General features: G+C 33.7%; 3 protein-coding genes across 6 annotated transcripts; 1 reads left to right on the top strand and 2 right to left on the bottom strand.

Annotated features, from left to right (window-relative positions):
• Positions 1 to 135: 135 nt before the first annotated feature.
• On the bottom strand, positions 136 to 6,013 carry LOC106180933 (sideroflexin-1). Of its 3 annotated transcripts, none has more exons than XM_087000257.1 (11): positions 5,924 to 6,013; positions 5,085 to 5,333; positions 4,183 to 4,353; positions 3,868 to 3,966; positions 3,432 to 3,507; positions 2,445 to 2,530; positions 2,056 to 2,183; positions 1,815 to 1,864; positions 1,581 to 1,630; positions 1,385 to 1,432; positions 136 to 976 (listed from the first exon to the last, which is right to left on the bottom strand). In XM_087000257.1, exons 2-11 carry the CDS (start codon positions 5,264 to 5,266, stop codon positions 880 to 882), a joined length of 987 nt encoding a protein of 328 aa, XP_086856383.1. In that variant the 5' UTR covers positions 5,267 to 5,333; positions 5,924 to 6,013; the 3' UTR covers positions 136 to 879. The 3 variants fall into 3 exon arrangements, with proteins under 3 accessions (XP_086856383.1, XP_013420560.2, XP_086856382.1); XM_013565106.2 differs by having other exon boundaries at positions 5,880 to 6,013; XM_087000256.1 differs by having other exon boundaries at positions 5,817 to 5,937.
• Positions 5,957 to 10,405, top strand: LOC106180934 (transmembrane protein 128). The gene is made up of 4 exons (XM_013565108.3): positions 5,957 to 6,110; positions 7,244 to 7,403; positions 7,835 to 8,002; positions 8,579 to 10,405. Exons 1-4 carry the CDS (start codon positions 6,032 to 6,034, stop codon positions 8,688 to 8,690), a joined length of 519 nt encoding a protein of 172 aa, XP_013420562.2. The 5' UTR covers positions 5,957 to 6,031; the 3' UTR covers positions 8,691 to 10,405.
• Positions 10,406 to 11,175: 770 nt separating this feature from the next.
• On the bottom strand, positions 11,176 to 24,038 carry LOC106180935 (cytoplasmic polyadenylation element-binding protein 2). Of its 2 annotated transcripts, XM_013565109.3 has the most exons (9): positions 22,934 to 24,038; positions 22,309 to 22,429; positions 19,128 to 19,151; positions 17,662 to 17,847; positions 17,432 to 17,521; positions 17,111 to 17,229; positions 16,694 to 16,808; positions 15,892 to 16,073; positions 11,176 to 14,749 (listed from the first exon to the last, which is right to left on the bottom strand). In XM_013565109.3, exons 1-9 carry the CDS (start codon positions 23,909 to 23,911, stop codon positions 14,522 to 14,524), a joined length of 2,043 nt encoding a protein of 680 aa, XP_013420563.1. In that variant the 5' UTR covers positions 23,912 to 24,038; the 3' UTR covers positions 11,176 to 14,521. The 2 variants fall into 2 exon arrangements, with proteins under 2 accessions (XP_013420563.1, XP_013420564.1); XM_013565110.3 differs by lacking the exon at positions 19,128 to 19,151 and having other exon boundaries at positions 22,934 to 24,037.
• Between the last annotated feature and the right edge of the window lie 344 nt (positions 24,039 to 24,382).

Consider the following 24,382-nt stretch of genomic DNA (forward strand, 5'->3'; position numbering starts at 1 on the left):
AGTGGCCTTACAACTCGGGGGGGGGGGGGTATGTTTAAGGTCTAAAAAACTGCCAAAAAGAAATTGGATTTCCAATTTAAATCCAATATGAAAATCATGTCTACATTAGGAACACACAATTAAGGAAAAAAAATATACTTAGTGTGGCATTTATTCAGTTTGAATTTTATAATTAAAAAGAAAATGCATTTAGTCCTTATACCCAACAAAAAGTGTGCAGTGTCACATCATCCCAAATATATAACAAGGTAAACATTTTTTGTTCTTGGGCAGTAATATGATAACCACACCCACTGATTGCATACAATACTTGGCACACATGATCACATTGTAAAACTTAAGTGCTATATAATTCTACCAACAACTGTCTTTGACCGATTGCTTTAAGATACATCATGACATTTGCTTTTAAACCATGTAATACTATACAAACTGATATAACAACAGATGTATACTTCTACAGAAGTTTCATTGTTATCAATGAAATAATTTTAAAAATTCATATTTCATAATATTTCCATTGAAATATAAAGTTCATATTATTACTAATTCATGATTTTCCATATCAGGAAATGATGTTTTTATGCTAAAGCACAATCATAATATGTTTGAGATTAGGAGGCTTACAATATTTGCACACAAGACAGTCTTAAATCTTCCAATTTTATAATGTGGCTGTTTTTGAGAGAAGTCTTCGAAATCAATTTGCCTTCAAAACAATCATCTCATGGTAAATTTTAAATTGAAGATATACTGGATACAAGGGGACAACCCCATTTAAGACACTCTATTAAAATGCAATATTAGCGCCATGTTATTAAGAGACTGGAAGATCCATTATCCTCTGTAGCTGCTTTATGGCAAAAATGTATAATAACATCAGAGACCTTTATTGAAATACACAGTGCTAGGTGGATTGGGTAGGGCAGCTAGTTTCTCCTGTAGTTCTGGTTCAAGGTGAGACGTTGCCATGGAACTGAAAGTGGTCAGAAAAAAATTCAAATTAATGCTATGTAGGATATTACGCTTGTCAAGTGTGTTGTGGCACAACTATAGACAAAAGTATACATAGTCATCCGTATGAGGTTACAAAGGCCAAGCTGAATTTTACTCAGTGAGACTATTCCCGTTATAGACAAACTACAACATACTTATGTCAGAGCTATATTACTAGATGTGGCTCTTTATATTGGTCCTGGTTTCTAAAATTTAAATCCGTGTAGTGACCATTCCATGCAGACACATCTATGTAATACATGCTACTTAAAAGAAATTTTACATATTGAATCAAATACTAGACTATCTAATATACCCTAAGCATATTAATCTACTTAAAAAAATTGTGGAAAATGTAACCGACTTTGCTGAAAAATAAAAAGATTACCTCTTTTGTGGAAACAGTGCACAGCATAAAGGAGTAGCAAAAACCAGACTGAAAGAAAATAACCAAAATTATTCATTTGGTTTTCAAATTATCAAGTTATAAAATGTTGTTCAAAAATTACAATTTCTCTTCTTTATCTCTTATTCATGCAATTTAATTATTCCCTTGAAAATAGTGTAGTAGATTGTTTACTTACAACGCCCCTACCAATCCAACCTGAATTGGAGCATTCAACCATGGATACTTCTGGAAAATATGACATGGCAAGATGAATAATAGAACTGACGACGCCAAAAGATTCATATCTGACTAAAAGGATGTTTATGTAAATTAATCCTAAAAACGAATTCTAAAAAATTTGGATCATGCATAATGATCATGCATAATGATGTCTATGGCACAGATTCTGATGTATCACTTTCTTACTTACCATTAAAAGGCTACCTTTCTCTAATCTCTGCATTATAATTGGTGGAGTCACTGTAATAAAAAGAAAAACATTAAATACAATATCAAAAGCTCAATCATGTACACTCTTTAATCCAAAATGCACCAACACGTCAAACTACACAATACATAACAATACTACTAAATTTACTAAAATGATTAAATTACTTTTGGCAACTTTGTCACAACTTAATATCAGGAGTAACTGAGTTGGTTTAACTTACACATGCCAGGCATGGCCATACAAACTCTAGAGAAGACAACTTGAAAAATTGCTTTCTTTGCAGCTTTTTGTGAAGTGCCCAGTCTATTTCCATTTTCATCAAACACTGGAATCCCTGAGATCATTTCTCTATGAAAAAAACATTAATTAAAATTTCCATCAAATCTAAACAAAAAGAAGTTACATAGTTGATTAGGTGTATGCACATATTTCATGTTTGCAACCTGTGGTAAAGAGGATAAAAGTGAATTTTTTTCTTTACTTTTAACAATATAATTTAAAGGTGACCCTGAGAATGACTTAATAGATAGTCACAGCAATGTAGTAAATATAAAAAAGTCTTCAAAGACATGTTTGTTGTGTAATCCTAATCAACAGGTATTTTCTTACTGGCTTCTCATGCAGGGTATATTGATACAGTTAGCAGCAGCCACTGCAGAGAATGGGACATAGCGTGCTATCAGGGGAGGGAATCTCTGGAATTAAGAAAGGAAGCATACCTCAGAAGTAAATAAATTAATTAATTCATTTATCAATATTTATAAACTTTTATTTCATTTTTCAAATAGTGGGCACATGAGTACAATAAGAAAGGAAGATCCAGTGGTCAAGGGAGTGCATGCCAACCCTTTTTATTAGTTTCTGCATGGAAAAAGTCAAGCAAAGAGGAAAAAAAAAACTTTTTTCTACCCCTATCCCTCCTCCCAAAAGCCCTCCCTGTGCCCCTCTCCCAACTCCTAACCTCCCCTGTATCCAAACCTTGGAGCCACCAGTGGATCATAAAGAAGGAAAGATTCAGATGACATAATCAAATAGTTGCTGGACAAAAACAAGGAAAACAATGGTATCCACATTTCAACAAGGAGGGATGTGATTGTCCAAACATTACTATTAGTTGAAGGATAATATACCGTGGTAAATCAGTTCAGTTAAGTGTTGCATAGATGGGTCTCCTTTTAGACTTGCTATGCAAAGGAAATGTGATAAAGAGATTATGTCATTCCCAGTATAAGTAATTTCTAAAGATGGGTGTATCAATGCACTGATCTATCAAACCACAAAATTATGGCTTTTCTAAAGGAAAAATTGGTCAGACGATAAGGCTATTTACAATGGTTGTCCCTAGTCAAGTGAAAAATTTAATATTATAAGGAAAATACCACAACTAATTTGCAGTGGAAAATTAATATTTTTTCTTTTCAACAAATATATCAATAAAAGATAATAAAAGAAGAGCAACTGAGAAAGAGTACATAAATATCATAGAAATAAGGGAGGAAATTACATTAAACAAAAATAACACAATTTTTATTGAAATACTTTTTAAATAAAACATTAAATAAAATTTTGACAAATTTTGAAAAATAGCCAACTTACATGTACTTGACTATTTAGTCCTAAGGCCGTGACCAAAGCACCTCCTGTTGCCAGTACATATGACAAACCTAAATGTCTGCAAATTAAAAAGAAATAAAACAAGGAAAGCAATAGCCAAGCTGTATTGAAAACAAACTATAATGAGTTTTAACTGTACTATGTAATATACTCAATCTTTATAAAGTCTCAATCTTACTTCTGGAAAAATAAACCATTGAAGCATTCCAGAAATCATAATGATAAAGAAATTAAAAAATTTTGAAAAATATCTTAATTAAGAAACTATATATTCAAAACAAATATAAACTTAAAGACTTCTGATGTTTTATCCACCAAAGCTCATATATGCTTGTCAATCAATAATTTCAAACACACAATGCAAATTAAAACACTGATTAAACCTCCCTAACTAAAAATGTCCTTGGTTAGTGCTTACTTTACTGGTATAGGATGATCTCCACTCCTGTTGGTATAGTTGACGACTGCATTAAAAGACTGGTTAATCCACTGCCAGAATATAACAGCTGGTGTTGACCTGATACAAGAAAAAAAAATTAACATTTAACTAGTCCTTGATTTTAATACCAAAGCATTTTATCTGAATGTCAATTTTGGTCCAGGAATATACCAGTATCTATAACTGTAACATTAAACATTGACAAAAAAAAAATAGAATTTGTGTAGACTTCAAGCCTATAGCTAAAAATACCAGGGGGAGGAGGGGGGTTAACATTTAAATATTTTTCCTTACTTGTAGAAGGTCATCATACATCCTGTGATGCTCATGTTCATGGGCACCTGTGCTGACATGCGGCCAATGATGAACATCTTTTCCTTCGTATCTGGGTGGTAGGCAGAGTCATAGATGTGCTTGGCTCTCCAGATCTGATCCTCTGTAAGCCCTGCAGGCTCCTGGCCATTCCTGTTAAAATTGAGATCAATAAATCTTCTTCCTTGTACATATATGTTTCTCATTATATTCCAATAAGTTAGTTCCAAGAGATTTTCCGCATTCAATTTCCTTAAAAAATAACAATTTTCTCTTATTGAGAAATTTAATGCTTGGCCCATCCTTGCACATGGATTAAATGATATATACCAATTCTAATTGTGGCCAGTCACTTAGACTGCAATGTTTTCCTGTACATTTCAGAAGCAAATATCGACATCAGGTACTTTTACTTGAGGGGTTTAATTGATTTTAAGAAAATAAACTGGGAAATATGATAAGTAGCTTTGCAGAATATGTAGCTATAGATAATAACACTATGACTTTTTCAAATGCAAATATTATACCTCATATAAATACTTTTATGAATTTGTTAGATTTATCTAACATTTAAAAATATAATAATTGAAGTATATAATCTCGTTCCTAATTGTTCCCATGCAACATTTTGAGTAACATATTATTAGTCTTGATAAATAATTTGATAAAATATATTGTTTGCTTCTTTATAAGAGACAGTATGCATAACATCATAAAATGTTTGGTTTGAAAATTAGATATAACTGAAAATGCAATTACTTAAAAGTACACAATTAAAATGGAAATAACTATTACAGAAGAGATAAACATATCAAAAATTATCCAAATAGCACTTATTAATGATGAATATTTGAATATGAATGTTGAAATTGAATATTTCTTACCTGTATTTCTCTACCAAGATCTTTGCTTCTTCCAAAGTTTTATTGGAACAAAATAAATTCAGTGGATTTGTTGTGATGAAGAAGTGCTTGGCTCGCCCACTAAAAGTATTCTGATCATATCGTGGTTCATCCAAGTTAATGCGTGGTCCACCACTGACCTGAGAAACTGTTGCAGCCTCCATTTTGACTTTTTCTAATATTTGATAATTCCCTTACTTCATTTCAATCAAACAATTTCAAATGTCACAGCTGAAAACAATACATGGTTTAATTAACATGTTTTTATTAAATTCCAGTTATAGTTATCATAATTATATTGAATATCAGTTAATGCAATAAAATGTGCAAATAAAATACATATTTTATCCAGCACTTTAAGTTTTAAAACTGAATCAAAATCATTCGCCCGTGATAGTGCTGTTGCACATAAAATATCAAAATGCAATGAACTTTCTTTTTCTGTTGCACGAGTCGTCAGAAAATCGTCATTCGTTTCTGATATATCCTTGCACGACCTATACAAAATCTGCAAACAAGTGTTCACCATATGTTAAACTAACAGAAACAGAAGGTCATAAGACAGTCTGTATGGCAAGAATCTTGCATCAGTCACTGAGACAACACACATCCTCTGTGTATTGTTTATGTTATTAATTCATCGACGATTAAAAAAAATTGCAAATCGATGCAAGCAAGATGATGCATAATGGAATTAATTACAATACATCTTACCGCAAAATATTGCTTTGCTCGTAAAGTGCTTTGCTGTAGTAAATGCTGCACGCATTCACTTACCTTGGTCTTAATATGTGGCTAATAGCGATGATGCAAACACCCACCACATGCCAGCCAGTCTCAACCGGAAACACAACATCAGCAATTCTCCGCACTTTCTTTTTGTCATCATATTATTGGCCCCTGTGTTTTCCTCTAAGATTTGCGTCAAAATGGCGGACCGTGGAGACGAGATTCGGCAGCGGGTTAGACATAAAATGCAAGAAAATATGTACAGATCTATATTTCCAGGTACTCCTTACGTAAACTGAAACAAATTAATGTGATTGCGTCTGGTTGAGAGAGTATGGTGAGGTGATGGGGTTCTTTTTAGATTCCCCTCACTCAGTCTTTTGTAAAAAACCTGTACATACTGTTACTGAGTGTGAGATTGGAGTACATGTACCAGAACTGAAGCTGCAAAATGTGTGCACCATGATAATGCAACATAGATAAAGATAACTGGCGTGGGGCGTGGTGTCGTCAAGCGTCATTATTACGTAACACAAATAGGTCATACATTTAACGACATTATGATACACTGACAAACTAAGATTGTGTCAAGTACTCTATGTAACTTGAGACTTTGATTATCTGTGGACCATTGATTCAGATAAGTCTGAACAAATGATATTTCCTTGTTTCTACTAGTTCTGTCCTGGGAATGTATTTTAGAAATACAATAATACAGTTAGCATTATCATGAAAATATCATTTCAACAGTTGTCACACTGCTTTGAAGAATATTACATTATGTCTTGATACTTAAATTTTCTGTGCAAATCTCACCTGATCCCTCGATCCTCCCCTCCTTAACTTGCCAAAGTCTCAAGCCATGCAGTGGCAAGGTTAACTGTCCAAACCCCTTTGTTATAGATCCTACAAAATAGTAATGATTATTTTAAAAATAATATATATTAATGGAGTCTGGAAGGTCCAGTTATTGTCTTAATTATGATCTAATCATGGTTAAGTCATTGTTGGTGTGTTTAGTTGGATATGGATGCTTGTGACTGTGCCATTTTATTTGTTAGCCTCCAAACTTACCTTGGGATCAAAAGTAAATGAATTGCCAAACTAATTTATTTGACTAGCCGAGACATTACTCAGAGTCACCACACAAATTGATTTAGAAAAGATATTGAATATCACAGAGTTATATGGTGGGGGAGAATGCTGCAAGAGTGTCTAATTCTTACCTCATTCTTGAACCTGCCCCAAATCCTGTTCTGTAAATTAATCTAAACCTGCCAGTGAAAATGCTCTGGTTACTGGCCAACAGTCGGTATGTTAAACATTTTTGCCCACCTATACATTTGTATATCATTCATAATGATTAAAATTATTTATACAGTTGTATATGTCTATTCTTTTAATATATTTAGATCCAAAGGTTGCTGAAGAAACTGAAAAGAAATTGGAGAAACTGAAGAAAAAGTCATCACCTTATAGCATCCAGAATGTTTGTTGGCTTATTGCCTCTATGGCTGTATTTTACTACACAGACTTATATCTGGCAATATTATATGACAACAGGATCAACAGGTAACAAAAAATGTCATCTTGATACATGTAGTACATGTGTCTGAGTTTATTTTCTGTGCAGTAATGGTAACTGAATTTTTTGAGGTGTAACTCTGTTAAAATAGTAATGTTATTATTTTGCCATAGCACACCTCATAAAAGTAAAGACAGTTTTTGTTTAGTACTTTGTTTAGACTTTTTGCATGGAGTATTGTTTTAACATTTATCACTTTAAAGTTAGGCAAAAAATGTTGTCTGGGTGCCACTCCCATCCATTAACAAAATAATGGATATGCCAGTTTAAAAACATTTTTTAGATTTAATGTAAAACTTGTACTAGTAATTGACTTGGGATGTCCAGGTGCTCCTTGTTTTTTCATAATCATAAGTTATAATCCAGTTTTTGAGAAAAATCTAAGCCTAAATTAGTTTGTCATTCTCCATCATTTCAGACTTTGGCTGTACCCTGGGTTAATATCAATATCCATAACGGTCATGATTGCTTGTTTCCTAATAGTCTGGTTGTCATATATCAAGAAAGTCCCAAGTGATGAGTGGGAGACCAGATACCCTGCAGCTATTCCAGTGTCCACATTCTGTTTCATTCTAGGCAGTGTACTGTAAGTTAAAATACTATGAGAAAGGTTGCATAACACTGTTATGAAATAATGGCACTTTTTTAAAAGCCTGTATATAACATTCTCTCTGGACCCCCAGTGTCTAGGTGGATGATTTTTCATCCTCATGACCAACACTGGCCACTGGTCAGTGTCCTGGTCATTTTATTCATCAGTGACCACTGTCCATAGTTTTTGGGCTGAGGGTGCAACAGCATCTTTATAAGCATTATCTGTCTGATGATAGATCATGGGTGATGACTGGTTATGTTGAAAAATCTGTTGATTTTGTTTTCGCTCTATCAAAATTCAAAAATTGATGTAGAAGATAATTAGATATAGAACATTTTATATAATCATATGGAAGATGAAGGGTTGACATTGGGCTTGAAGGGAAAAGTATTGAAAATGCAAAACAGTTGTGTAACATTTTTCTCTAAAATGCCACCTCCTCCATCTCTAGCACCAAATATAACATGTTTTGAAAGAGTCTCATGCTGCTTGGGATTCAATTTGTCATAAATAACTCCTAAGTTTTCTGTCAAATTAAATGACAAATTGAATTCTTATTATTTTCAGGGTCATGATAGGACTGTGGCCTGTTTATGCCTTCCTTACTCCATTTATCCTGTTCACAATTTTCATGGGAGTTATTGTGGTGGCAGCAGCTCTTCCAGGAAGTATATTTTGAAAAATAAATTATGTCATTCACATTGGACTATTCAACATGAGAAATATAACTCTATTACATGTGATATCTTACTCAAAACATGAACCTATGTTTATGTCTTGAGTAACAAAACAAAAGAAAGTTCACATTTGCTCTGGAATATTTTCTTAGTATTATCTATAAGCTATTGACCTTGCCTATCAGATTTTATGGCAGCTTTGCAAAGATATTGATTGAATAAATATGTGATTTGTAGGTTGTAAATATATTGTATATATGCCAGCATACACTTGAAATTGTTTTCATAAAATACATATTTTTGTTGTTCACTGTATTCTTTGTATGTTTTACCCTGATGTTTGAGAGTGTTTGGTGAATTTAATTTTAAAATGTTTATTCACGGGTAAATGGCTTTTCTGTTTCTGATTCTTTTAACAAGACATAAGAAATAGGCATATATAAGCTGTCTCAGAAGTAAATCATAATTTATGCTAAGAAGGCAATATTTTGATACCAGATAATGATATTTTAAAATATTCATTGAATTTTTATTTTTATTTTAATTAAATTCCTTGGTTAATCTCTATGGATGTCATTCTTATTTTTCAGACAAAATATCTTTATGTCAAACTAGTACTGAGGGTTGTGTACTTATTTCCCCCAAAAAAAACATATATTAATTCAACTTTGGTTTGTGATTATCTTTACCACATTGGATATGAATTTCTAATCAGCATAGTGCATTGGTCAATTCTTAGAAGCCAAGCCTATTTATTTTTTACTCTGTCTTAATGATATGCAATGCATGTTATATTTTTATGGTACAAAAACAATTATAAATGATAACTGAAAATATCAATATTCTTTTCACCATCTGAAAGTATGTTCTATCAAAAACTGCTGAAAAAATATTTTGAAAAATCTATAAACTTGTTCTTGAGATAAAAATTTTGCAAGTAAGATCCACCAATCTCCATTCACATTATAAGTTAGAGTGACTCATGAATTCAAAACATTATTCTCAAAAACAGGTTTGAAGACCATACTTTGTCTCCAGATGAGGATATTGTGTACCTTAGTGATTAAGGGAAAAATTTCAAGTTTTTTTTATGTGTATTTAGGTGTTATTGCTTTAAGGATCTTTTTTTATTTATTCAGGAAGGTAAGAATGACAAGCAATATTAACTCTGTAATATAGCATATTGACTAATAGTATGTGTTTTTATACCAACATGTTTATACTGGAAAGAGAGATATATGTAAACAACTCTCAGCAGTGTATGATAACATTAGTGACCTTTTTACATTTCCTTAAAGGAAAACAATTGTCACTTCCAGAATGACAGAAATCCAATTACAGAGGTGACTTTTTTTATTTTTGATATAAGGAATAATGCAATTAATCAAGACAACATGGTTCCTATAATATGGGACTTGGGGATAAGTGTACATAAATAATAGGATGTTGTGAGGATTCACTGCTCTGAATTAAAAATATTTCATTTGAAGATTTTATAGTAAGGTTTATTTGTTTGAAAGTTAATTTTAACAAACATTCATTTGAACATTATTATAAGCTGCAAGAAAAATTTTTTCAACACCACTCTAAAACATCTTTTTTTCTTTTTCATTAGGGATGGAAATATGGTTCTGAATGAAAAAAATGCTCAAGTGGTTTAAGTCATAATATTTCTGCATGGTATTTTGAAATAAAATGATATAATTGTATTAAAAAAGGTATTTCTTTCCATTTTTAATCCCTTGATTGTCCATCTAGCATTTCAATGAAGTAAAACTTTAATCAGGAATGTGTGTATAGATAGATAGATATAAGATATTATTAGTTTTATACTAGGTTGGAAGGAAGTCTTGTATGCATAGTCAAGCCCTTTCTGCAGATTATCTCAACTTTAGTTTTGGGGAAAACATCCAAATTCATGCCAACTAGGCTCAAAATCTTTCATAAAGATATAGTCACCCTATTTATTTTGATAAAATGCTGCACTTCACTTGTTTCATTTGTTTGGAAATGATTATAGGGAGTGTAATGAACATCATTACACTCCCTTTATATATATATATATATATATATATATATATATATATATATATATATATATATATATAAAACTCACTGTTGGTTTAATTTGTATTGCTCCAATGCAGAGGAAAATGAATGCCTAGAAAGGGAGGAATCCTTACTTGGGTAGATCAATAAAGTGAGGCTTCTTTAATATGTTTTGACATTCTATCAACCAATTCCTCAGTCAGTGAATTCTATTTTTCCTCATTTCCTGTCAGCCTTAATTAGTTCCTTTATATTTTATTTACTTTGTTGCTTACTGACAACTATTTGCACTTAAATATGTGGGTTCAGGTTTGACACCATACCTCCTGCTTCCCTTTGCCATTACATAATGATTATAATTATTTTTAAAAAAATATTCATACAAACATGCACATAAACCAGTGTGTTATTGAGAGAAACTGCAAAAAAAAGACAAACTGATTTTCTTGCATTTATTGTTAAAAGAAATTCTGTTGCACAAATTTCCAAAGGTCATAAAAATGAAGTGGAAAGTATAAATAGTTATTAAAGTGGCCAAGAGAACTTGGTATTTCTGAATACTATGTGAGATGGATCTTGTTAAAGAGTCCATTCACTGCTTTAAAAACCAATCTACTTATAAAACAAAAGCCTGCAAACAGCAGCTGCTCATTATAATGTATGGCTTGAAATAGTTTTTAAAAAAACATACAAATACCCAATCATTCCAAATCCAACAAAAGTCTAACAAAAAAACTCCCCAAATACAAAAAAAGTGTATGAAAACTGGTTTCCAATTGTACACTCGTTTCCATGCATCTAACTAAGTGGAAAATATACTAGGATTATTCTCATATTAACAGAGAATAAATGTTCAACTGCCATAAACATTACTAATCTACCACTAGGTTTAAAAAAGTTCACAATTCCAAAAATAATCAGAACAGAAAAATAACTCAGCCATTTACTTTTTTTAAAGATAACTTAAATCTTTTTTTAGTATTCCTGCAAAATATGTGATAATACTGTAATAAGTGTTGAATGTATCTGATGATTTTATCACCTGTTGACCCACTTGATTGTAGATCTCCACTACACAAACATCACTATGAAACATGAAGGTGCTATCAAATCGACCTGAATATTAATGCAAAATCTATAACCAAACATTCAAGTGTCAAACTTGCAAATTCTATATATTAAAAAACTATAACTGTCACAAATTATGAAAGTGATGTTGGAATAATATTTTACTTATGCTACAGCTACTTGTTATTTGGGCACATACCTATCTGGCCTAAAGGTAAAATACCTGTCTTGTGCTACAGACATTGGAATATTTTGGGATATCCATAGTTCTAGTGTATTCTAATAAATGTATTAAAATTTCATATTGCACACAATTGGCTTGCATGCTATAAGCATTTATCAGCCTGCAAAGCATTTTTCTCATAGAATACAGCCATACCAATTCCCAGAATGGCATGGCTTCCAGTAATACTTCCAAAAGACCACAATATGACAGCATGTATAGCTCTAATACGTCTATATTGTCTGTCACTGCGAAAATTGCCTGCCTTACATTCAGCAGCAAAGGCAAGTCATGTAAGTACCTGATAGAGATTGTGTAGCACCAGTTGGTACACAGCAGCTCAGCCACTCCTACGTGACTCGTGCCCAAATAGCCAGGAAACCTGCAAATCACCACAATTCTAAATGCTCAGAAAAATACAAAATGTGGAATATTGTAAATCCTGGTAATGTAACATTCGGTACAAACCACAAGATATATGAAACATTGTTTTTAAGCTCCTTTTCTCTCTCATTCTCTCTTCATAAAAAAACTGTCAGCTCAAAAGTAGATAATGTACATGTATGCAAAAAGCTTACTAATATCCCAGAAAAAATAAAATTACCCATTTTCCTACCATAAATTATCTTGTGTGCTGAATTAAATTAACATACATCTTATATAATATCATTTACTTCTGGGGAATAAGTTAATTCAAAAATAGGACAATCATCTCTGATTTCACATATATTCATGTAAAATGTGGTATTAAAAGCTTCTGCTACAAATAACCTCAAAATCCAATAACACTTTAACAGCTACAACCTGCGGACAACCCAGAAACCACACACAAAACTTACATTGTTAAGGAAAACAACACAGAACAATTGCAAAGTGCATAAGCATTAATAGAAAAAACAGCACATGAATTTAAATATTTTGATATGTCAAAACCCCTAGTATTTTTTTATATATTTTTTTAAAAATAATTTTCTAACTCAAAATTAAAAATTGCATGTACACACTAACATGCTCTCTTTCATGTATGTTTAACATATAAATAACCAGGTAAAAGTCTTCCATCATGAGGTACTAGAGACATAGTGCACCTATCTGATACAAATTGTACATTTTAACAAAAGATACACAAATCACTCTAGTACCAAATCAGTTCCATCATATATATACATATATCTGGTGACATTTTCCCTAAAGTGACTGCCCTCCATGCAATGGGTTAGTGTTAACTGATAACATATTGAGCAAATAAGAGGGTTCACAAACAAACTGATACTCTAATATTGAGTACAAATATTAAAATTGCACGGTGGACCCACACAGGTCAGCACTAGCAAAAACAAATGAGACATGGCCCTAAAAGGCAACCAACAGATGCCTATAATATGTAATCATAACACTGCACCAGAAAATAAATTAAAAGGCTTAGCCTTCCCAGGAATGGAAGGTTCTGTCACATGTTAAAACAAAAATCACACTAACCAGCAAATTGCAATGACTTAAATGGGTTAAGGGGGAGTAGAGTTCAACTACATTGGTCACAGTTAATCACAAAATGGCACAGGGGTCATGGCACTAAACACCAGCTATTGGGATGGGAGGGGGGCTTGCAAACTATCTACCAAAATTATTTGCACAGTAATTATCCATTATTATGCATTAAGACATCAAGATGGGTTTATATATTGTTTGACAACCGTGGGATTACATCAGTATTCATGCAAAGTTAAGTACCAGGACATCAATCAGTTGACTACACATTACAAAAACTATATCAATCATCTCTGAACCTGAATATAGAAATATTACCACAGCAGTGCAAAGGAGTTTACCATAACTCTGTGACTAGACAGAACTCATCAAGACTTGTTATCAAGTATAAAAAAATCTTTTAGACAGTTCCTAGAAAATGATTGTCCACTGGTTACTTTTATGGTCAGTGCTACCATGTTTTATATGAATGATAGAGTTCTTTTTTTTTTACAATGGAAGGCTACTACTTTTTTTACAAAGTACAAATTTTTGTTAGGATACAAAAAGCTGAATCTCATTGCTTAGTAATATAAATAATAGTTATGTGCATCTGGATGAGATACTGTTGAGGAAGGTTCATTTAAAATTACCATTAATTCTTTGGTATCTGAGATCAAGCCTGATCAATGAATCTGAGATTACATCTGTCAATCACAATTATATTCATTCCAGTTGAGGAACTACTCATCCTGTATTATATGTCGGTGTAGTACTATGCACTACTGAAACAGGCACCTGACCCATGAGGTTAATAATAAATTAGTGATAGGACATTAAAAATTTAAGCCAAATATTAACTAAATGCATGCTGACTGGTTGTGTGTGCTTAACATCTATTATGTCATCTGTAGCACAGGACTTCCCTCCACCCAGCTGAACACTGCATGTCACATCACACTTTTTTGGTCTGGATAATATGAGGTAAAGCAAGAACAGGAATGCATGCCTCTCTAGATATTTAATCTAGCACCATCGAAATGGTACTGCCCTGGGACGATCGGCCCCTTCCTTGACTAGTGGCTTGTGGAATTCCCGTCCTGGGCGCGAGTGGATCTGGGCCCAGCAGTGTTCACAGTAATACTGCAGGCAAGTGACATTGGCGCAGAAGAAAGGAGCAAACTTGCCTCCACATCGGGCTCCCTGGCATTCATCACAAAGCTGGTCATCTAACACATAGGGCTTCACTTCAACCTGGATGATAAATAAGGGGGATATTAAAAATTGCTGTAAATTAATTAAATTACCAAATAAGAACTTTGCAGAGCAACACTATGCTGAACACAAAATCTGTGCATCTATAATGGTTATCAAGCCCAGGTCAAGAATTTTTCATCTTTTCCTCTTTTTTCATATGATCTCTACGACCTTATTAAAGAAGGTCAAGGTGAATCATCCACAAAGTCATCCAAAAGTCTCATGAGAGGTTTGTGTTCCAAATTATGTTCTTTTCTTTTTTTTTAATCTCCCCATTCACAAGTATGAGACGTGGATTGAAAGAGATAGATGGGTAGACCAAGGGACCATTCACAGACCCTATTGTACTGTGGATTGATCTATCTCCGAAGGGATTCTCGCTAAATTGCGATCAACTTAGGCGGCTTAGATGACTGTCACTCCTACTGAAACTGCTAGGAGGTAATTAATTATCATTTAGTAGTTTCAGTAGGAGTGCCAGACATCTAAGCTGCTTAAGCTGAAAGCAATTAAGCAAGAAACCCCTCAGATATGGATCAATCCTGTTAGAACGATCTAGGTATGGGAACCCAGCCCAATAGATTTTTTTTGCATCCTGCCATACCAGAAAAATGCCATGGTGCATAACTATTTTTTTAGGCCATAATGTAAGGTTTCACTGAAATTGATTGAAAACTGCAGTAGATGATATGCAGTTACAATTGCACACTGCAAAAGAAAGCACCCTTATTGTATATCATTGTGCAATTACATAAAAATCGTATTTAACTGCCATTTATTTCTGATTCAGTGCTTATCTGTAACTCACAAGCACTAATATTATATTGTTATGTAACACAAAGCAACAAAAAAAGGGGTAAAAAAGTTATCAGTGCACTGCTGCATATTGATTGGTACAATCCCTTCAGAGAATTTACCTACATAATTCAGACACGATGTTCAATAATGTGTTCAGCACAAGAGCAATCCCCAAAAGATTACTTAACATTTCCTGTAATTTAGCCACTACTTCAGGTTCTAAGCTTCTAAAATCACTTTGATTGGGGGGGGGGGGGAGGGGGGGGGGGAAGGAGTTCTCATGCACTTCAATACACAAGCTCTCCACAAATACTTTACGTGACAATTAACCTATGCCTTACCCTTTTATCTATGTCTCCATGCTGAAGTTGTACAAAGCGAGCACTGATAGCTGCTATGTAGCTCTGCTGGTTGGAAAAAGCAACTCGTCCTGCTCCTTTTGGATATTTCAACTCGGGGTCAGTGTCAATTCCAGCATAGCACACACCTCCATACAGACGGTCCATGATCATGGCCAGCTCAACTGGAAAAAAAAACACAAAAGCTATCTCTTAAACCAAGCCGTTTTCACAGTCAGTATGACCAAAATATTTTCAAAAGCTCTATTAAATATAGCTTTGCATGAAACCAGAAAGAAAACAAAATATTGTTTGTTTACATTTTCACCTCTCAATGTAAATTCACCAAGTCTACAAGCCCACTTGCAAAGGTTATAAAAACAACAGGGTATCATTGCAGGTGCCCTTCAGTGCACAACCAACCCTATCCCTATCTGCCTTTTCTCATGTGGTCTATTTGGCTAACAGTCAAACACACAGAACAGATAGCACTATATAAATTGCTGAATGTAATATAATCATGTGTAAGCCAATAATCTCCCAAGATTAGATTTTTTCATAATTTCAGTAAATGTGAACCTTCATACAATATACATGAAATCTGCTTTGAAATAACCAAAAACACATTATCAGAAGAAATAAATTATATCAAGAAATATGACATGTTTTGTGATTTAAACAGACTTGCAAATGAGGTACAAACTTTGATATCATAGCTATAAATATAATTAAAAAAAAAAACAAATATGTAAGAACTTAAGGAGTAATAAACCACCAATGAGCTAAAAATGATATTTTCCCATACCTGCTCTCAAAGGTCTAGGTACTCCCCCTACAAAAATGGTCTTCCTAGGATCAAGTGGTTGAGAGCCATCCATCACAAAGTCTGAGTCACTCAAGTTCCACGGACGAATCTGCACCTGATAACATGGGCAAATTTAAGTGTAGTTTATTTCAAAAATAATAATATCACTTTAACATGAGCATATGATATTGTATAATTATTTCAGTAAACTCTGAAAACAGTCAACAAAATTTACAAACATCTATGCTACAAATTAAAACAGCAAAATCAACACATGGAGAATGTTAGCTTTAAATTCAGCAATTAGCAGATTCCAAAAACCAGTATATCGGCACATGTTTAAATACCACTTACAATAATAACTGATCAACTGACTATAGCACATTTTAAATATCTGTGGGGAAAAAAGCAACTTACTGGTTTATCTTTCATGGTCGGGCTTGATACACACCAATATAACTTGCCATCATCAACAATACATGCATCGATTAATGCCTGAACAGACAACTCATCTTGGAACAGTAAGAAGCAATATCCTATTAAAAGAAAAATGTTTTTTTCAAAAAAGGAGTAATGAGAGGTCAAATGATTCAAACATCCATCTTTCAATAATTAAACCAGTATTTTCTTTCTCACATTTCAAACATTTTTACAAAAAGCTATAACATAGTTGGAAACCACAGTAGTAAAGTAAGCAAACCAAATGATCATTTACAAAATGAAAAATACAAAATGTACCTTTTGGAGGAAAGTAAGATTTGCTCTCTGCTTTGTGGGGCCAATCTACAACCAGAGGTCCAAATCGCCTAAATGCAGCAGTTATCTCTTCTGTGAAGCAAAAACAAGATTGGTTAAAATAAAGACCTGGTATGTTTTGGTTTAAAATAAATATGTGAATGATTTCAATACCCATTCAGTTACAGAAATCTCACCCTTAAGAAAATACATACATATCCTTTATTCCTTACCTTCATCAATGTCAGGTGGCAAGCCTCCAACGAAAACCTTTCTGGAAAATCTTTCTACCCTCTCCATGCCGGCTTCAGTTCGAGGAGACCCACTTGAAGGGGTTCCCAGGCTTCCAGGAACAGTCTGGTCCAGAGAACCATCCTCAAGGAGGTGATGATCTTCCACAAAACCAAAAGGAGATTTCCCTTCAGGTAAAAATAAAATTACATTCGTTTTGACAAAAAGTACATAAAAACTGCTCGAAACATTCAATATACTACATTAATTTTGTGATAGCTGAAATAATTCTTTAAATGAATAATTTAATCATTTTAATCACTTTTATCATCTCTTCGATAAATGAAAAGAAAAATCAAATGAAATGGGCACCAAAATGAGTTGACAATAAAATTTAAACAAAATGGATAACAAATATACTTTGTTTATCAGTGCTACAAATAATAATCATCTGTTTCTAGATAATAAATATATGTTTTAAGCTGAATTATATTAGATTAATATAACCAGTAAATATTTTTTGTAGAACTGAATAATGTATAAACTCCTTGAAAAAGTCCAAAATATTGCAAAAATACCTAAATTGTACGAGAAAATATAAAAATTTTATCTGTTACAAAAAAGGGCCAATGATAAGAATAACAATAAACAGATACATTAAAAACTGTTTGAAAATGTTTCAAACCAAGAAAGGTACAACCATATGACTTCAGTAACAACATAGATATGGATAAAACATCAAAGTTTCCACAAGGTTATTAACGTTTTAAACAATGGCCTCTATTCAGAAATCATGATATCATCTTAGGCAAATAAAAAATATGTGTAGCAAATATAAGTTCTATCTGATTTTGTCCCCTCAAATGCACCCCTAACATCATGACATTAACCCCCAAAAAAACATCGATATAATAACTCTTAATTCCTTTCAATCCTCTGTGTGATATCATGCACCAAAAGCCTATGATTTGTACTACTTCAAATGGGTAATGTGGTGCACAGAATATCCAAATGATGAAATTAAAAGATTTGTGCAGTTATTGGCAAAGCTATACAACATAATACAACTGACATTCTGAATAGTTCTAAGTCAAACACAATGATGCTAACATATTATAAAACACTAGAAATCTAAATATATGAAATAACTGAGGTACATTCAAAATAATAAGTCATTTCTTTTTATTTCAGCAATTATTGTACTGTATTTTTCTTAAAATAACTTTGTACCATTTTCTAACCTTCACAAGTCAAAAGATTCCATATATTTGCAAAGTAAGAATGCATGAACAGAATAAATTGAAGGAAAAACAACAGTATATTATATTTAATAAAAAATTGTCAAAATAAGAACAGGATTAAACAACATTAATATAAACATCCAATGTAGAATTACAAACAACCCAGCCTCATTGATATAAAACACATAACTGAAGCAGTTCTGAGCAAAACAACACCTATTGTGTACCTCTGCGTCTTCCATAAGGACGAGCTGCTCATGTAATTGAAGAAAAGAAGTTATGTACCTCATAAATGTGTAATATCCAATAGATGACATAAAAGACTAAGAACACTGCTGTGCACATGCTACCACAGGCCAAAGCAAACAATCTTATTTCTAGCAAGGACTGGAGGATGGGATTGAACTAAATCTTCCTGTGCTAAATTGGATTTACTGTGAAAATAGTAATTCTTTCAACATAGCTTGAAATGACGCAAGTTGGAAGGCAGGAGCTAGTGCTGCTGAACCACATACAGGTCACTCTACCCAAAATGCAACCTTTCAGTTCCCAACTAGCCCAAGGCTGTCACATCTTCAGTGCGCATTATGGGTTAAAACAGAAGCATGAAGACTGCTCAGCTTGATAAAAACCGTGTGACATAAACCTTTCAGTTATTAGAAATGCTTTTTGCTTTCTAGTGAGTGAAACTTTTCTGAATGCCAAATTACTGAATGCTTTACCAAAGTGGTAAGATAACATCTTAAATGTTTAGACTACCAATAATAAAACATACATGACCAAAGCATAGTCCAATTACATCTTTAAAGAATTATTTGACATATGAAATGGTAACAAGGACATTTAGGACAGATACATATATCTACTACTGGTATAAGTACATGGCAATTTCATTGAACTGCAGTTGTACACATTTCTGTTATACACAGAGTGCCATTACATTTCCTTACGTCTGATCACAATGGGTTGATATTACTTCATTTATCAATATGTCTTGAAGCATTGTCTCAACTATCAAGCATATAATGAAATGACGAAGAAGTCTTAAGAATTATGCTATTTCTACCAATATATTGATCGGCATGGTCCATAATTACTTTCTACTGACTGTGAAATCAACCCTTCCACAAGGGTAGCAACTGTGATCACATGCCTTACAAAAGTTATTGATCTCCTGAGAAGAAAGAGTTAAGAATATGAATACTGAGTGTAGATTGTGACAGAAAATGTTCAATAGTCTTTAACATCAGTCTTTGTCATGACCATTCTCATCTCTAGCAGAATTTGGTCATTAGACAGATAGGCATAATAAATTGCTTCTGAACATGCAAAACTCAGGTGAGTACAGTATGTTACCATATGGCAAATAATAATCCCCTGAAATAAAATATTGAATACCTGCACATTTGTGGTTACTTTGCAACTTTTCACCTGTATTTTGCATACTGATGATGAATAGCTTATTACTCTGCAGATCCTTACACTACCGGGGGGAGAACAGGAAAATCCCTGTCAGTATACTGGTTCACCTCCAAGGACTGTCTTATGCCTCAGACGATGTACCAAGCAGCCAATATAACACTCAGTTTCAAACATTAACAGCGTGCAGACTTCACATTTAAAACACAAGTTGAAGTGGTATATTTCTAACAACTAAATGACTTACATAAAAAAGACTTATTGAAGAAATATAGCCCAGTTTTTAGACATTGTTGGTCTGCTGGTGTTTAAGGCAAAGGGGGCAAAAAGCTGGCCTGAAATATTTCACAAATGGCTTTTGATCTTGCCTTCAACACTATTCTCTTAATGCCTTATCTGAATTGATTCATTCAAAACACTGAATCAAAACATGTTTTTCAGTTCTTTTTCTGAATATGTATCACCTTAACTGAAATCCTAAAGTCGTGCCTCATAGCCTCTCTGTATGACCATGCACTTCAAGGTTTAAATGAAGTTCAAATGTTTTAACTTTATATACTAGTACTAAAACTGACCACATGAAACTAATAACTAGGATTTATATCTTTATCTAGATATCCTGTTTACAAGACAGACTTGACCACATGAAAAACGGTGTGCTACTAACAGCTGGCACACCTATGATTGGTATTTCAGTGAACACTCAACCATCATGTAGTATATAATATACAAGAAATAAACACATATTCAACACTTTATGGGATGCTTGTTAGTTAAAAACTGTTTGAGGGATTGTTTAAAATTGTTTCCATGGTTTTATTTCAGCTGACAGTCCAAAATCCATAACAGAAACAACACTGGGTGAACTTGAAATGTTCTACCTGAAATAATCAATGGGGTTTTCATGCATAAGAGGAGGTGTTTATGCTAGCTCTGAATAAAATAACCAATACAACAGGCTATTTATATTCAGAAAAGCCTTGACAAATATATGGAGAAACAACTTTTGTAAGAACTTAGCTGAAATCCATCTGCTAATTTTAGACCTACAAGTAAGACACAACAAGAAAAAAAAAACAAACCCTCACATTTAGATTGCTTTTTTATAAAGTAGGGTCAGACAAGATTTATCTAAATTTAAATCATAACAGTGGTGTGGAATAAACTGCCTCGGCTATGATATATTTCCACTTGTTCTCAATAGAAATTCTTCCATGTTCAAAGATGGAAATACGTGTATTGATTTTTTAATACATTCTCAGGCCTACACATATCTATACAAAGCAGCCTGCAAATGGCAAACACCCACACTCAATGTGAATAGAACCTAGTTTCGAGATTAGCTCTGACGTAAATGCCTGCATCACACTTCACAGTTAAGAATATAAATTTGATTATAGACTACAAGCTTCACAGAGCTTGCCAGTAAATTTAATCTTAGTGTATAACATATACATATATCCAGTGAACCTATATGAAATCCATGACTTTGGTTGAACTACATTGTGGCCTAAAGCAAACCCAGGTGACTGGGTTTCAGAGCTGACTAATGATATTCGAGATATGAAATTGGGGACATATCACTATACAGTGGATGAAAGATTATGAATGCAAAACTAAATGCCCCAAGTATATGTATGTACAGAATAATTTTCATTAACATTCTACTTCTCCAGCCAGCATATTTTGGTCCCACTGATGAAAGTTATTATGAATGCCAAAAGTATTAATAGGCAAAATTTGTGAAACTCTTCCTAATATGAAAATAGGAGCACATTATCATTTCAAAGTTTATACATACAGTACTTGACTAATGCCAGAACAAGAAATGAAAGCATTAATTTTAATCAGAGATTATATCCAGATTTAAACTAAATCCAGTTTACCATACTTAGATAAGTAATATATGCCTTCTTAAAGAGTATGCTTGAACATTTTGGGATATCAGTTAGCTTGTTTTATTGACTTGATATACATATAGTATTCTACCTTTGAAATTTGCTTGTTGCTGATGCTGTGGCTGCTGCTGTTCCACTGCAGTTTGTCGCATTATATCAAGCAGCTGGCTCTCTAGGGTTGGGAATCGCATGCTGTCATAATTATTTTGATCCTGAAAGAAATTGGCAGATGTGGTTTTATTGTAGAAAAGAGGGAATGACCAATTAACCAAAATTTCATATCTGTATTTCATGAAGTCATACAACTTACCAAAAGACCCATATTATACTTCTAGCGGTAAAAATGCCCGTAAGTTTCATTATATCTTTGGGTGGATCCTCAAAATACTAATTAGGATTTACTTATAGAAATGCTGTGGCATCAAGACATCTGTCACAAACACAAGCTCTGCATAAGCTATTTATTTGTGTCTGAAATCAATCCACAGCTGCTCAGAGCTCCAAAAATCTGTTGGTCAATATTAGGAGAATAAAGGTTGGGTTACTGAAATGACCTTTCAAATCTCATATATTTAAGTGCTAAATGAAAATTTAGTAAATATGTAATCTTAAATTCTATGTTTTTGCTTAAGTGATCAGAGACCTTGATCATCATAATAAATACATTATTCCTTAAAAGAATTTCAAGAGTAATGTTATGATAAAATGTTATATACCTGCATTCCACTCATCTGATTCATTGAATTTGCTTCATCTACACTGCTGAAAGTCTCAAAGCCAGGTTTAGTTGCCATCTGTGGAGGTTGTTGCATGTGCCCTGGATATGAGGTACTTCGTCTAAATTTGGACGGGGTGAGGAACATGTTTTGTTTTCTCATAGAACCTCCCATTTGGGCAGGGTTAAAGGTTGGCATGTTTGGCACAGATCGCCGATTTGGCTGAATATTACCCCACATATTAGCCTGCTGCTGTTGTTGTTGATGCCCAGGCCAGGACTGGTGTGGGGGGTTACTCCAAGAGGGATAGCCTTTGGAGTTATTCACATAAACATGGTTCCCCATATTTCCAGGCTGATTTCTCTGCTGTCCAAACTGATTGTGTGTCCCTCCAGTTATGGCCCTTCTTGGTGGCTGGGCTTGCTGAGGCATTCCCATACTCATCTGAGGGGGAGCAACATTAGTGTTAAACATTGCTGGGTTAGTTGGGGGAGGAAAATTTTGAAATGTTACGGTTCCATTGAGAGCCTGAAACCCCTGAAGAAAAGTATCATCAATGGTTGCTGCTGAAGACCATGGAGCTTGGCTAGGCAACGAGTTTACCATAGCACTATTCACAGAAGCCGGGTCGACAAGACCAACAAATTCTGTAGTGGTCACTACTGTTTGGGCAGGTGCTGCAGACTCAATATTTTTTTCATCTTGTTGCTGGGGGGATTCGATCTGCGTTACGTTAACCGTATTGCAGGGCGAGTTCTGCTCTGGACTCTGGCTATCTGGAGTTGGTGAGCTCTGCTCTGTACTTACTACTGTTTTCTCAACCTGCGTTTCATGACGATTTTCATGATCTTGCATTGTGCTGGTCGAAGATGAGACAATGTCTGCTGAAAACAAAGACTGGTTGTTCGATAAATTGTTCAATCCGACTGGTGATAATACTCTTATATTGGAAGCCAAACTCACTCCGTAATCCCCCATCAAGTTTTTGGCAATAGATCTCTTTTTAAGTTAGTCAGATCAGTCTTCAGGGGAATTTTTTTTGCTCCAGATCGCCACGTCTGCTGGTGTCCTTTTGCAACGCACGATACTGTGGCCTCGGTATCGAATATTTCTTTTCGCCGGAGGTTTCTGAATCACCAATATGTGAATAAAATATTTCAAACAATATACTTCCCCCTACTCTACGTTATATAGTAATTGTATTAGATTCAGTTCGATATCATCTATAGTGTGGAAGATAATCATAAGTATATTTACGTTGTGATACGAGTATTAAGAAAATTCATCGCATAGGGTGCCTTGAAACTGACGACGTAAGGTCGCTTTAGGTCGAAGGGAAACAGGATAATGACCTTAGGCTAATATTACCGATTGTACAATTTAACATTCGCCAAAAATCAGATAATATACGTGAAAATGTTTGAAAAAAACATATAATTGTGTTGTTAT

This window comes from Lingula anatina, chromosome 1, assembly GCF_051362555.1.
Source record: "Lingula anatina isolate TDL-2025a chromosome 1, LinAna3.0, whole genome shotgun sequence".
In the NCBI taxonomy this organism is placed as follows: domain Eukaryota; kingdom Metazoa; phylum Brachiopoda; class Lingulata; order Lingulida; family Lingulidae; genus Lingula; species Lingula anatina.

Excerpts from the sequence above, each read along its gene's own strand:
- LOC106180933 (XM_087000257.1), bottom strand. The coding sequence starts at position 5,266 with ATGGAGGCTGCAACAGTTTCTCAGGTCAGTGGTGGACCACGCATTAAC. Across the intron at positions 2,531-3,431 it reads GACTAAATAGTCAAGTACAT|AGATTCCCTCCCCTGATAGC; the intron begins GTAAGTTGGCTA and ends TCTTAATTCCAG. Across the intron at positions 1,433-1,580 it reads GTTGGATTGGTAGGGGCGTT|TCTGGTTTTTGCTACTCCTT; the intron begins GTAAGTAAACAA and ends ATTTTCTTTCAG.
- LOC106180935 (XM_013565109.3), bottom strand. The coding sequence starts at position 23,911 with ATGGGGGATTACGGAGTGAGTTTGGCTTCCAATATAAGAGTATTATCA. Across the intron at positions 17,230-17,431 it reads ATCTTACTTTCCTCCAAAAG|GATATTGCTTCTTACTGTTC; the intron begins GTACATTTTGTA and ends TTCTTTTAATAG. Across the intron at positions 14,750-15,891 it reads ATGGAGACATAGATAAAAGG|GTTGAAGTGAAGCCCTATGT; the intron begins GTAAGGCATAGG and ends TTTATCATCCAG.
- LOC106180934 (XM_013565108.3), top strand. The coding sequence starts at position 6,032 with ATGGCGGACCGTGGAGACGAGATTCGGCAGCGGGTTAGACATAAAATG. Across the intron at positions 7,404-7,834 it reads TATGACAACAGGATCAACAG|ACTTTGGCTGTACCCTGGGT; the intron begins GTAACAAAAAAT and ends CCATCATTTCAG. Across the intron at positions 8,003-8,578 it reads TTCATTCTAGGCAGTGTACT|GGTCATGATAGGACTGTGGC; the intron begins GTAAGTTAAAAT and ends TATTATTTTCAG.